This window comes from Camellia sinensis, chromosome 10 (genome assembly GCF_055761805.1).
Source record: "Camellia sinensis isolate YWXY chromosome 10, ASM5576180v1, whole genome shotgun sequence".
NCBI classification, from domain to species: domain Eukaryota; kingdom Viridiplantae; phylum Streptophyta; class Magnoliopsida; order Ericales; family Theaceae; genus Camellia; species Camellia sinensis.
The window spans coordinates 161470375-161484552 of NC_138970.1; the positions used below are offsets into that span (position 1 = coordinate 161470375).

The 14178-nt window shown below is 42.2% G+C and overlaps 1 protein-coding gene and 1 non-coding gene across 3 annotated transcripts; one reads left to right on the plus strand and one right to left on the minus strand.

The window, feature by feature from the left end:
- Positions 1–5140: 5140 nt before the first annotated feature.
- On the minus strand, positions 5141–6158 carry LOC145800822 (uncharacterized). The gene is made up of 2 exons (XM_082890568.1): positions 6053–6158; positions 5141–5559 (listed from the first exon to the last, which is right to left on the minus strand). The coding sequence occupies exons 1-2, from the start codon at positions 6156–6158 to the stop codon at positions 5141–5143; spliced, it is 525 nt and encodes a 174-aa protein (XP_082746694.1).
- Positions 6159–8834: 2676 nt separating this feature from the next.
- On the plus strand, positions 8835–10739 carry LOC114282609 (uncharacterized). Of its 2 annotated transcripts, XR_014342834.1 has the most exons (3): positions 8903–9180; positions 10156–10285; positions 10523–10739. It is a non-coding gene; the product is annotated as an uncharacterized LOC114282609 (transcript). The 2 variants fall into 2 exon arrangements; XR_014342833.1 differs by lacking the exon at positions 10156–10285 and having other exon boundaries at positions 8835–9180.
- Positions 10740–14178: the final 3439 nt, after the last annotated feature.

The window sequence follows — 14178 nt, forward strand, 5'->3', positions numbered from 1 at the left end:
GCGACAAACTGAGCGAGCAATTAGACCGGGCTGAGGAAGATAAGCAGTGGGCCGTCAAGCTGACGATAGCTCGCTACCTTGCCGAGCCGCGCAAGCTTCGCGATGCTCACAAGGCCGAGATGGACAAGGCGGTCGACGACGCCGAAGATCGTGGGTATGCGCAGGGAGAAAGGACTTATGAACGGCAGGTTCAGGCGACCAAGGACATCTTTTTTCAGTGCGGTTGGAAAGTTGCCGTGGAAAAAGTTGGCCTTGGTCAAGACGCCGAGATGTTCCAAAACCCGCCTGTTGCCTTCATACCGCCCTACATGCAAGCATACGTGAGCGCGGCGCAAAAAAAGGCTAATCGAAGAGGCAAAGAAGGCTGCCGAAGAAGAAGCTGCCGCCGCACAACCTGCCGACCAAACTCCTCCCGAAGCTTCCGAGAGGGCCGAAGATGAAGAGGCCGAGCAGGAAGTTGTTGCTGTGGAAGGTGCTGGTGATGGGGCCGAGGAGGGCCTGACCAAGCAGACAGTTGACACTGCCAAACAAACAGTTGACATTGAGCTCAATTGATGTTCGACCGTTCTGGCTCCCCCATTTTTTTTTTTTTTTGGAATGTAACCGGGCTTGGCCCCACTTTTGTAATGCAACTTCTAGTATCAATGAAAATTTGAACTTTCACCCGCCATGTATCTATGTCTGTGCGGTTGCGATTGTCGTGGTTACAATGTGCAAATTTTCTTCGATTTGACAGGTTTGTAAACTTTCTCAACTTTCAGCCCGGGCACGACACAGGTTGGGCAGAACGCCAACTTTTTGCTCGGCTACAAAGTTCGAACATTTCATTTGCGCGAGCAAAATCAGCTCGGTCAATTGGAAGTTTGGCAAAATTCCAACATTTCATTTGGGCGGGCAAAATCAGCTCGGTCAATTGGAGGTTTGGCAAAATTCCAACATTTCATTTCGGCGAGCAAAATCAGCTCGGTCAATTCGTGTTTGGGCGAGCGAAATCAGCTCGGCCCTTACAGGTTGGTCGGAACGCCAACATTTCAATTGAGTGAGCAAAATCAGCTCGGTCAATTGGAAGTTTGGCAAATTTCCAACATTTCATTTGGACGAGCAAAATCAGCTCGACCCTTAAACAAGTTGGACAATTCACCAACTGGTTGTACGGCTTGTCTCTACATCGGCTAGAAAATGCTAGCTCGGCTTAGTGTAAGTTGGTCTTCCTGCCCCTAGTATCCACAGTAGCCCAATATCCTTGTCATTTTACAAAACTCATAATAAAAAAAAGAAGGGTTATCATTCATTACATGCCAGCGATTTACATTAAATGCCAAAGGGCTAAAGGTTCAAAAGGCTAAGTAACAAAAACAATTACATCTCAAAAGTAAAAAATCTTAAGGTTGGTTGCATTCCATGGTTTGGGGATCGCTTTACCATCTAAGTCTTCCAGATGGTATGCCCCTTTGCCGGCAAAGCCAGCTACCTTTTATGGCCCTTCCCAATTTGCACCAAGTTTACCTTCGCCCGGGATCACCGTGTTGCCTAATACCTTTCTCAAGACAAAGTCTCCAATCTTGAGTAGCCTTGGATGCACGACCTTGTTGTATTTCTTGGAGAGCTCTTGCTGATAGGCCGCTATATGGATTAGAGCCCGTTCTATCCTTTCTTCAGCCAGGTCAAGTTCCAAGGCCACTGCTTCATTGTTTAAATCTGGTTAAAAACTTTTAGATCGGATGGTTGGCATGCCGATTTCCAGTGGGATGACGGCCTCCATGCCGTAGACTAAGGCGAATGGCGTTTCCCCGGTCGATCGCCTTGGCGTAGTGCGGTATGCCCATAGCACGTTAGGGAGTTCTTCAGCCCATTTCCCTTTGGCTTTCTCTAACTGCTTCTTCAGCCCGTCCAAGATGGTCTTGTTCGAGGCTTCCGCTTGGCCATTTGACTGAGGGTAGGCTGGTGTGGAGTTGTAGAACTCAATCTTTAACTACTCGCAAAACCCGCGAAAGAGTTTCCCATTGAACTGAGTGCCATTATCTGATATGAGGGCCTTCGGTATACCGAAGCGGGTGATGACGTTTTGCCAAACAAACCTCTTCACATCTTTTTCCTTTATGGTTGTCAACGGCTCGGCCTCAACCCACTTGGCGAAGTAGTCGGTAGCGGCGATGAAGAATTTGCGATTGCCCGGAGCTGCTGGGAGTGGTCCAACAATATCCAATCCCCAGAGCGCGAACGGCCAAGGACTTGTGAGGGAGAGCAATTCTCTGGCTGGTTGGTGGATTTGGTGAGCAAATTTTTGACATTTTTCACACCTGCGAACGTATTTCTGTGCGTCCGCTTGCATGCATGGCCACCAATAACCTTGGGAAATCGCTTGGTAAGCTAAAGACCTGCCCCCAGTATGACTTCCGCAGATGCTTTCATGGTTCTCATAGAAGAAAGCTTCCACCTTGTCGAGGTGGACGCACTTCAGATACAGCCCGGTAAAAGACTTCTTGTATAAGGCTCTGGATGGAGAGAGCCAAAGCCGCTCTGACTTAGCCTGGATTTTGTTGGCCGCCTTCTTTTCTTCTAAGAGAATTTTATCTTTTAGGAAGGTGATGATGGGGTCCATCCAGGAAAGCCCCAAGTCGGTGCAGAGTACCTCGGGCACTTCTGGTTCCTCAATGCTCGGCCGAGCTAAGAATTCTATCATGAAGGGGTTAGGGAAGGCTGTCTGTGTAGATGTGAGGCCGGCCAGCTCGTCAGCAGTGTTGTTTTCTTCGCTGTTGATTTGTTCCACCCTTATGGCAGCGAACTTCTTGATCTCTGCGCGAGCCAGCGCCTGATACTTTACCATTCTTTCATCCCTGGTTTCATACTCCCCAGAGACCTGATTGACCACTAGCTTGGAGTCGCTGAATACTAAAAAGGTTAACGCTCTCATTCTCAAAGCAGTTCTTAGTCCGGTAAGGAGGGCCTCGTATTCCACCTCATTGTTGGATGCTGGGAAGCCCAGCGTAATTGCTTGCTCGATAACCAGCCCGTCCGGGGAAGTCAGCACGATACCCAGCCCAGCGCCATGCCGGTTGGAGGCCCCATCGACGAAAAGCTTCCACATCTCGCTAATGAACAACTTCCAGCAATCCGATGGGTTTTGCGAGCTTCTCAACTCCAATGTTCCGGTCGGTTCATTCTGGTCTCTTTCTATGTCTTGGCTGAGTTTGTCTTCTGATGAATTATCTAGCTTTTCCAGTTCGGCTGCCATTTGCACTTCTTCTGTTCGTGATTCAGCGCTTGGCTCCATTGCCTGAGCCATGGGCTGTGCCAAATCCGCACGACCCAAATCAATCGGGCAAGCCGGATGCAATCCGGGGGCAAATTCCACCACAAAATCTGCAAGAGATTGAGCCTTGATCGTAGTGCGCGGTCGGAACTTGATGTTGTATTGCCCCAGTTCCACAGCCCATTTCAAGATTCTCCCGGTAAAATCTGCCTTTTCAAAGAGCACCTTAAGCGGGAACTCGGTTAGCACAACTATTGTGTGAGCATGAAAATAGTGCGCCAGCTTCCTCGAAGCCATCATCAGGGCCAAGGCCAATTTTTCTAGCGGCAGATATCTCGATTCAACTGGGAGCAGGGTCTTACTTACATAGAAGATAAGTAGGTGCTGGATGCCTTCAGCGCGGACTAGAACGGCGCTTACCGCATGTTGGGAGACTGCCAAGTAGAGATACAGTTCTTCACCCGGCTTTGGCGTAACTAGGATAGGGGCTGAGGAAAGGTATACTTTTAGATCCGCCAGCGCACGGTCACACTCATCATCCCAGAAGAACTTGGCCTTCAAAGTTTTGAAGAAAGGCCTGCAACGATCTGAAGATCGGCTTATAAATCTGTTCAGCGTGGCTGCCATCCCAGCGAGATGCTGCACGTCGTTCGTGGAGTTTGGGCATCCTAACTCTTGTATGGCCTTTATTTGGAAGGGGTAGGCCTCTATCCCCCGGTTCGTGACCAAAAAACCCAGAAACTTTTCGGTGCCGACGCCGAAGGCGCACTTGGAGGCATTTAAACGAAGCTTGTGGCGTTTAAGTATAGCGAACATCTCTGCTAGGTCGGCGAGGTGTTGAGACTTTGCTCTGCTCTTTACCACCATATCGTCGATGTAGGCCTCCATGGTGCGGCCCAGAAGGGGAGCGAACATCTTGGTTACCATCCTTTGAAAAGTTGCCCCGGCGTTTTTCAGTCCGAACGGCATGACTTTGTAATAATATAGGCCTCTCGGAGTGGTGAACAATGTGATTTCTCGGTCTAGTTCATACATGGCTATCTGGTGGTAGCCACGATATGCATCAAGGAAGCTAAACCTCTGATGGCCAGCGGTCAAGTCCACCAGCTGGTCAATTCGTGGGAAGGGAAAACTATCCTTTGGACACGCACGGTTGACCGTCTTATAATCAACGCACACCTGCCACTTGCCATTCTTTTTTGGAACCACTACCATGTTGGATATCCACCGAGGGTATTGCACTTTTTCTATTGCCCCTGTTTCCAACAAGTTCTTGACTTTTTCCACCACTACCTCAGCATGGTGCAAGGCCGAGCGGCGGGTCCTCTGGATGACCGGCCGTGCATTTGGAAAGACATTTAACCGGTGGCAAATGAAATTCGGGTTGACGCCAGGTATATCGTATGGCGTCCACGCGAAGGCTTCCATGTTGGAAATCAGGAAGTCGACGTACTCGTGCCGCTCTGCGCTGGACAGGGATGAGCCCAAGAGAAAGAACTTGTTTGGATCATTCTCATCCACGCGTACCTCTACCAAGTCTTCAATTGATTTCTCCTCGGCCTTTCTCCCTACGTCTTCCAAGACTTCCTTTTCCGTCGGTCCCTCTATCATTTGGACAAACCCTTTGGTGGCTCGGCTGCCGTTCACCGCGACGAAGCACTGTTTCGCCACCACCTGATCTCCCCAGACCTCTTCTATCCGCCCGGTTGGTGCTGGGAAGTGCAAAACCTGATGGTAGGTTGATGCTACTGCCTGCATGGCGTGCAACCAGCCCCTGCCCAAGATTAAGTTGTAGGTTGATGGGACCTTGAGCACCCAGAATTCAACTTGCTTTATGACCGAGCCCGCTTTGACCGGCAGTATGATCTTTCTTATCGGCCATTTTGGCTAAGAGTTGAAACCCACCAGAGGAGACGTCGCATGGGCCAAGTCTTTGTCCTGCAACTTCATTTGCTTGAACGCGTCGTAATACATGATCTCGACCGAACTCCCCTGGTCAATCAAGATTCTTTTAATGTTGAAGTCTTTGACGCGAAGAGTCACTACCAGAGCGTCATTGTGGGGCATCTGAATTCTCTCCAAGTCCTTACTTGAGAAGGTAAGGACATCATTTTCTTCGGTTTTCCCTTTCTTCACAGCGGGCTGAACGGAGAGCACTTCCCTCATGTGCTCGGCCTTTTTAATCATTCCCCTTAGCTCGCAGACCCTTGCCGGTTCAATGATGCCATGGATGACGTTGATTATGCCTTGAGACGCTGCCTCAAGGGAGGCTAAGCCGTTTGGCTCGGTTTTTTCCGGTGGAGCAGCTTTCATACCCCCATTTATGTATTGGTCAAGGTGTCCCACCGCCACTAACTCCTCCAAATGTTGTTTGAGCGGCAAGTAGTCCTCCGTTCGATGCCCCCGCTCCTCATGGAAGGTGCAGCGATACCTCGAGTTGAAGCCTCTCTATGCACTCCCCAATTTGGCCGGCCAGCGGACGAAAGGCTCACCTCGGATTTCACTCAGGATGCGGTAAATAGGGATTTTAAAGACCGTGGTGATACCGGTTCGCGCCTTCAATTTTCTCTTGGCATCTTCCTCCTCGTCACGAGGAGCATTAGCTTGGTCGCTTCTGCGACCCTTGTTTCTATCATCGTGGCTTGAACCACGGCGTTGATCTATGATTAGCCTTCTTGGTAGCGGAAGCGGCGTCATCCTCCACACGAATGTGCTCATTGATCCGTTGCATCAAGGATTCCATGGTTGAGGGCTAGTGCATTGTAAGTGAATCTTGAAGCCTATGTCCGACTGGGAGACCTCGCTTGTACTGAGTGATCGCCAAATTGGTGGGGCAGTCGATGATCTCATTGTAAGTTTCCCAGTATTTCGCGTTGTATGCCTTCAACGAACCCCCAAGCTCCATCTTGACGCCCAGAAGATGGTCAACCTCCTTCGGTGTTCAAGTATTGGTCTTGAATCTGGTGACGAAGGCTTCCGCTAGTTGCTGCCACCCCTTGATACTCCCCTCCGGAAGCCTTTCGAACCATTTTAGGCCCAGTTCTCCTAAGCTTGCTGGGAATATCAGGCACATCAAGGCGTCATTCCGCCGGTGTCCAGCCATTACTTGCCGGTAATGACTCACATGCATGTACGGATCCGTTTTGCCGTCGTACAATGTGAACTTAGGCTGGTGGAATCCGGCAGGGAAAGGTGTACTCTCGATTTCTGGAGACAGCGGTGTAGTCGTGAGTCTTGCCAGTTCTTTGTCCACTAGCGCAGGGGCCACTACCCTGGGCGCTGGCATTGCCACTTCCTCACTATGATGGATTTGGGTGCTCAGCCTTTGCAACGCCGGCAATCTCTGAGTCTCTTTACGGCGCGCCCTCTTCTCCAACACGTCTCTCAGGTCTCCGGCACGGGTGGAAAAAGAGTATCGCAACATCGATGATGGGTGCGAGGGACGGTAAGTGCTGTCGCGAGTGAAGGATCAGCCTTCCCTTGGGTCGGAGTCTCCAACCCTGTAATTCTTGGTGATAGAGAGAGAATGCGTCCTTTCTTGGCAGCGACTGCTAGAACGAGGAGACGGGGTGCGCTCACTGAGGTTGCCCTCTCCAGCTACACCCTTCCGCTTAATCTGGCGTTTTAACATCTCCATCTCAGCTGCCATCTTGTGAATGAGGGTGTCCTGGTCTTTGAGTTTGTGCTCCAGGCGTTGTGCACGGGACTCCCCCCACTGTCGACGGCCCTCTAGACTCTTCGAGCGATCAGTACTCCTCCTGCGTTTGTCTCGCGCACCTCTCGAAGAAGTCTCGAGGCCCGCCATGGCTGGGACATTCGGTGGGCCTTCTCTCCGTCGGACAGACTCTGGTGTGACACCATCGACGACGGACAATGGAGTTTCGTCGTTGCTAGCCATGGAAACAGTCGAAGAAGCTTAAGGAGCAAGGTTTGAGTGTCAAAGACTTCCCACAAACGGCGCCAATTGTACGGGATGAAATATCTGTCGCCTCCCGTACGCCTTGAACTCAAGCTTCGTGTAACGGCGTCTGTCCTGGAAACACATAAACGGTGAGCTGCCCGGCGGTGTGTTGCCGGATAGACCCTCTGACGATCAAGTCAGATCATTTGAGGAAGAATGATATGTTTTTTGGAGAGAGAGAGAGTTGTTCAACTAACATACCTCCAACGTTCCCTTTCCATTCCTTTTTCTAGGCTGGCCATACAGCCTCAGGGATTGTGCGCGCACCACCTCTGCTGTCCTCTCCTGGACAGGTGGCAGTGTTCACCTCTCACCACCTTACGTGTGTAAAAGCTAAAACCTCCAAGTGGTACATATGGAACCGCCAAACGGTATTGACGTGTGCCAGGAGTTGATTTCCCTTTCGTCTTACCACTGGTCCAGGTGGCACGCCCTACCGGGATATCATGACAGACCTATCCCCTGGGTAGAAACAGAGCCACGATCAAAACGCCCGAGGCGCGTCGACCTCTAACCGGATTGACTACCCAGTTGGCATGTCGCCCGCCAAACCGGTCTAAGATTACTCCGAGTTATGCTCTGCTCGGTCCAGATACAGCGTTGTAGATTCGAGCGAACAACTAGCCGAATCACAACTCGGCCCCGCGTAGGCACGACTTCCACGCTCCGGTCGATAAGTATAGCTTGGCTCGTCATGACCGACCGAGGAGCTACACCAACCGAGCAAATGGCTCTCGCCTGGTTCGTTGCAGTGCGAGCCAATGTAGCTCGGTCGTACTAGTCTGGCTCAAATCTCCCTCTCAGTTTCTAACTTTTTGAAAACACTTTTCAGAAAATTCTACTTCCTTATTTTTTATTTTTTTTGTTTTTATCGATTTTTTTTTTATAAATATTTTAAGCAATTTTTTTTTTTTAATTCTTAGATAGACCTAACATAAATACATTTAAAAAATATAATTTTCGTGAAAAAAATCTTAAAAAAATTCACTAAATATCAAAAATATAAAAAAATATGAAAAGTCAATATATTTTTCGTATTTTTATATATTTATTAATTTTTTAAAATATTTTTTTATAAATATTTTACTTTAGATACATTTAATTAAGGTGCATTTTAAAAAGTAAAAAAAATATTTAAAATTTTTAAAATATTTACTAAAAACAAAAAAATACAAGAAATAAAAAAACTTAATTTTCAAAAAAATAAATTCAAAAAATTGAAACTAAATCCACTGAATAATTTTTGAAATTCTACGTCCGAACAAGTTTTTATTTTTGAAATACTATTTTCGAACGGGTTATTTATTAAGGCCAAGTTTGGGTACTTTCAAAAAAGCTAAAAAGCCAAAAAGTTATTCAAAAAGTTAAAAAGTTAACACTATTCACCAAAAGTCAACAATTACGGCTGTACAACTCTCAATTCAAATTTTTCCCTACAAATCAATTTTTATAATTTTTTATTACACATTTTTCCATAAAAAGTAAAAAAGTTAACCCAAACATCCATATTTTCAACCTCAATTTTTTAGTCCAAAAAAACAAAAAGTGCACTTATTTAGGACACCCCAAACAACCCCTAAGAAAGGCGTGGATAAAGTGTAATGGGGTGCGCAAATAGAAGCTTCATTGGGGGAGCTACAGTAACCATGGCTCTCTTTTTTACTTTCCGTTTTTGTCCCTCACCTTTATTCAACTTAACTTTTGTTTGTTTGTTTGTTTGTTTGTTTTCTTTGAGACTTTTGGATTATTTGGTAAATTAACAGCCTTCCTTTACGAGCCAAGTTTGTTTCAGTCTCTGTTTCACTCTTCCTAACGATGCCGAGGTGATGGAGATGGGTACAACGACGATCTGCAAATCTGGACCACAATGGGTTGACCATCTTGACACCAACAAGTTCACGATCTGGATGACGATCTCTAAATCTGATGGGTTCAATCAGATCGATTGATTCGACTACGGCTTCAAGTAGGTTCTCTTTTCTTCTTCTTTTTTTTCGGCAATTTTCTTTTACTTTTTTTTCTTACTTTGGTTTGTCCATCTTCTTTGTGATTTCTTGTTCTGAAAGTAAGCGTTTTTTGTTTTTGTTTTTATATTCAAGTAAAAGCTTTTTTCTTTGTTGTTCTGAAAGTAAGAATTTTGGTGTTTGTACAGGGAAATTTTCAATCTTTGCAGAGTCAAGGAATCTTCTATTTGTTTTTTTGTTTCTTTGGAGAAATTACACCAGTAGTTAGTTCATACACTGACCTTCTGGCTTGATTTTGACCTTCAATTTCTTACCTTTGCCCAATCATTACAACTATTAGTATTACTTTATAAAAAAATGCTCATATGAGTGGATGCCGTAAAATTATAAACTGATCAATTTAGTGAACTCAATGATATTTTTTGTAAAAGAAATCCTAATGGCATTGTCTCGGACCAATTTCACACAAAATTTAAAACTGAGCTAATTAAAAATGTAGAGACCACGGTAACAGGGAATACCAGTGTAATTTGCCCTTTTTTATTTTAGTTTCCCTTGTTTATCCCTTTTGTTCTTATTTTTCTTTCCTTTCATTGTTAAATTTTCTTTCTTCTTTTTCTTTTTTAGGTTTGGCAATGTATCTATATTTACATGTTTAGAGTTATAAAAATAAGCATCTTTAGATTGCAAAATGGTTGTTTTTTCCTTCATTTATTTGGATTTTCCTTCTTTATTTCCTTTTTTTTTTTTGTTAAGGTTCAGAGAAGACACTTGGGCTGATGCTTCCTTTTTTTTTTTTTTTTTTGTGTGTGTGTGTGTGTGTTAATTTTTGCTATTTTTACTATAAAAATATCTGCAAATGCATCTTCATGAATGGATCTGGTAGTGAAAACTTTCTGTTAATGGTTGTGAAAATTTTCTTTAACGATTTCTATTTCTGGTGTATCAAATTTAAGGTTTTGTTTACATACATTTAGGTTCGAAAATACATCAAAGGTATTTTGAAGCCTGAAGTATTAATGTTTGACTTATATGTGCAACCCTGGAGAATATTTAGAATAGTCTGCAAGCAGGCATTGCATTCCCCACAGGATGCTCTTTGGATTGGTAAAATTCTCCTTCAGAGTTCTTTTTTTGCTTTTTGTTTTTTTGTTAATTTAAAGATCAATTTTTCTAGGGTTACATAACTGACTCCAAATTCTGGAGATAAAAGTGTGTTTCAGTATGACAATGTGATAAAATTGGATTTTGAAACTCATGTTGATGCTTTAATCCCTATATTATTGGCAGATTTTAAAATTATAATGGAATGTGTAACTTTTTCTTTTCCTTGGTTACTTGCAGGACGAATAGTTGACTATGCTTTTACAGTGGCATTCAATCCTATGCTTCATCATTTGCTTGAAGCGTCACAAGAAGCCACGAACATAGGAATCCTGGTGATTGAGCTTATCTATAACAATCCTAATTTATCTTATGCGTCAAAAATTGTAGCTGGATTGTGGTAAATCTTTTACTAAATATGCCAACATAGATGGATGACAAGTGACATTTTTTTTTTCCTCCTTGAGTTGTTTATATTAGGTATATGGATCGGTCTTCATACTTGAATTATTGCTTGATAACACACAAGCTAGGAAGCACGGATACAGATACGGGATATGGATACGATACGATACGATACGATACGGATACGGCAATACGACAAAATTTGAAAAACTAGGATACGGGTACGGCGGGGATACGTTCGTAAAAAATATTATTTTAACAATTTTTAGTAATGCAATATGCATAAAAATAAAACCTAAAGCAAAAGATAACTTGATAAAGAAGAAAGATTCCTATAAAACTAAGAGTCTTCAAGGTCAATAGCTTCAACTTGTTCCCCTTCATCAGTGAATATCACAAGACCTTAGCTAAAGCCAAAAAACCATTCTTAAATAAAAATTTCAGTAAATATACTTTTTTTAAGTCATCAATGATAGCCTAGGAAGCACGGATACGGATATGGGATATGGGGATGTGGATATAGCGATATGTCAAAATTTGAAAAAGTATGATACGGGTACAGCGGGGATACATTCGTAAAAAAAAAAAAAATTATAATTTTAATAATGTAATATGCATAAAAATAAAACTTAAAGTAAATTAATAAATAAAGAGAGGGATTTCTATTAACTTAAAAGTGTTCAAACATTCATAAAACATCCAAAACTAAAAGCAAAAGCAAATGCAAATTAAACATCATCCTTACATGCCAACACCAAAAAAAGAATGAGAGCAGAGAGAAGAAACGTGAGAGAGTGAGAAAGCGAGAGAGAAGTGAGAGAGACAACAAGGATACATCAATTTGACAAATTCTATTACTTTAACTCTCACTATATTCTTCTTATCAAAGAACTAAACAAAATATTATAAGTAATATGTAACTTCGAGTATCCGATACTTCAAAATTAAGTATCCGATACTTCAAAATTAATAAAAAATTAATTAAGAAGTATCCGATACTTTTAAGAAGTATCCGATACGTATCCGCGAGTATCCGAGGAGTATCGGTATCCGATAAGTATCCGATACGGATACGTCACCTTTTTTGAAGTATCCGTGCTTCATAGCACACAAGTATGGATAAAATTAGGTTGGCTGAAACAGTATAATATATATTTATTTTGATCGGCAAAAAATATTTTATTGATGAATAACGAAGTACATCATACATCAGTAAAGAAGATGGATGCAAAAGTATCATAGCAAAGCAAAATAATCCCAATTAGGTTGGCATCATAGGGCAAGCCCAATCATCTGTAAGCATCACATAAAGTTGGTAAGCAACCAACCTAGAACAAAACAAAACCCATAAAAATAAAGAAACAAAAATAGAACCAGCACAGCTCCTCTGATTCCACTCAAGCAGCTAACCCGTGTTCCATGTCCATTCCAGCCATCCCTTGCTTGGCATAACCACTGAAGAACATATCATTACCAATAAGAAATAGCTATACTTTCCAAGGTCCCAATGTAGAAACAACCACGGTAAATCATATGAACACCATAGCACCACCATAAGACAATGCTAACAAATGAGCCATTACCTTCCCCTGCTACTAAACCGAATCTGTTGTAAGTTCGAGATAAAATCATTGATCGAATAGAATAGCCCATGTGAATGAGCCTTCACCCAAATCGCCACTCAAACTTTCACTATCTCACATAGATCCTCAAAGATTGGTTGTTTTCCATTAAAAACACAATCACTTCTGGTTTTCCACACAGACCATAACAGAGCACTAGGAATGGAGCTCCAAATCTGCTATTCCAATTTCCAAAACTTAAAGCTCGTCCACCATTCCAGTAGTGAATGCACCGAGTGTGGAGATACCCAGCCAAAGCAGTATAATAATGATATAGTTCTGCAATAGCATTAATTGAACATGATTTAATCTTGTGGATTTGTTGTTTGATTCTAGAGTTATCTTTGTCTTGCATAAATATAGCTTCCAAAAGATTATGCATTCTACACTATAAAACACTCTTTTATTGGAGCGAACTCGATCCTAAATGTTCTTGGATCTAAAGTGTCATGTGATATTAACATTGGTGGAACCAAGTAAGAAAAGATTTATGAAGTAATATTTGAAAAGAAACGAAAAATATATCCAAAAGTAAAGGTAAACTACACCGTCTTAGGATAAAGTTTAGGATGATGATCTATATGTGTAACTACCTCATATCACATCTAAGTGAACTATTGATATGATTGGGTTTAGGTGAATTTTGATTTGCACTTGAATTTTGATTTAGCTTAAAGTGTAATCTCAACTGACTACTATTACTCTTTAACTGTCAAACTATTTGGTTAGATTTTAAAATGGTTTCCTCTTTTTACCATTCTGATTTCTTAGAGCCTTCATGTTAATAAATGTTAAGGGCCCACCATTTGTATCATTTTGGTGACGAACCTCATTATGTTGCTTTGATTTTTCGTTGCCTTTGATATTATACAGTTGCTATGGGGACTGCACAAAAAATTCTCTTCCTTTTGTTTTGACTACCCAAAAAACATGCCTTGTTTGGTTTGTTTTTCAGAAAAATTTTTGGGAAAAATTCTTTACAAACAAATTTTCAAAAGTAATCAAACCAAACAAATTTTTTCAAAAAAAATTTCAAAATTTTGTTTGGTTACCTACTTTCCAAAATCACACACTCTCTCTCATAGACATCAAATCAATCACTTTTTTTAAAACTCCCTCCCCAAAACAATTTTCCAAAACCATTTCTGAAAATAGGCAAACTAAACAAGTTTTTGTACTTTTAATATCAAAAACTACTCTACAAACACAAACCAGACACATAATCTCATAAGAGAAGCAACACACAATAAAGAGAAAAGAAGCATTAGACCAATGCACAAATTGCATACTATAATATTTGTGAACCTGGTTCTACATTTGTGTGCCTAATGTAGGTTTTTTTTGTTGGCTTTTTATCATTTAGAGCATGATTTTTAGCTTGTTTGAAAACTTAACAATGGATGATGTGATTTGAACAATGGAAGTACCAAGGGGAAAAATTAATTTAATAGACAGACCACTAATAACAAGGCAATATATTTTCACTTTGTGTTGGAGAGGTTTTGTACTATCAGGGAGACTCTAGAGAGGGTTTTTTGTTTATTTATTTATTTATTTTTTGTCGCATTTGTTTGTGATTTTAAAGGCATTGCTATTAGTGCCTTGTATCTTGATTATGTAAAGTTGCTATCAGTATTATTGATTGGTTGACTTGCTTGAAGGTCTTGCTAAAAATACCGAAGGCAGGAATGATTTTGTTCTGGTGCATTATGCATTCAAGCAGTACACACGTCAATTACAGTTATTTTCTTAAATGTAATCTATGGCTCAATTATAAATGATATACAAATACCATAGGACATTTTAATGTTGGATATATTAATGCATGGAACTAATATTCTTTTCAATTGAGACAATATTTCTACTTGC

Excerpts from the sequence above, each read along its gene's own strand:
- LOC145800822 (XM_082890568.1), bottom strand. The coding sequence starts at position 6,158 with ATGGAGCTTGGGGGTTCGTTGAAGGCATACAACGCGAAATACTGGGAA. Across the intron at positions 5,560-6,052 it reads GATCACTCAGTACAAGCGAG|CTGCTCCACCGGAAAAAACC; the intron begins GTCTCCCAGTCG and ends GGGGTATGAAAG.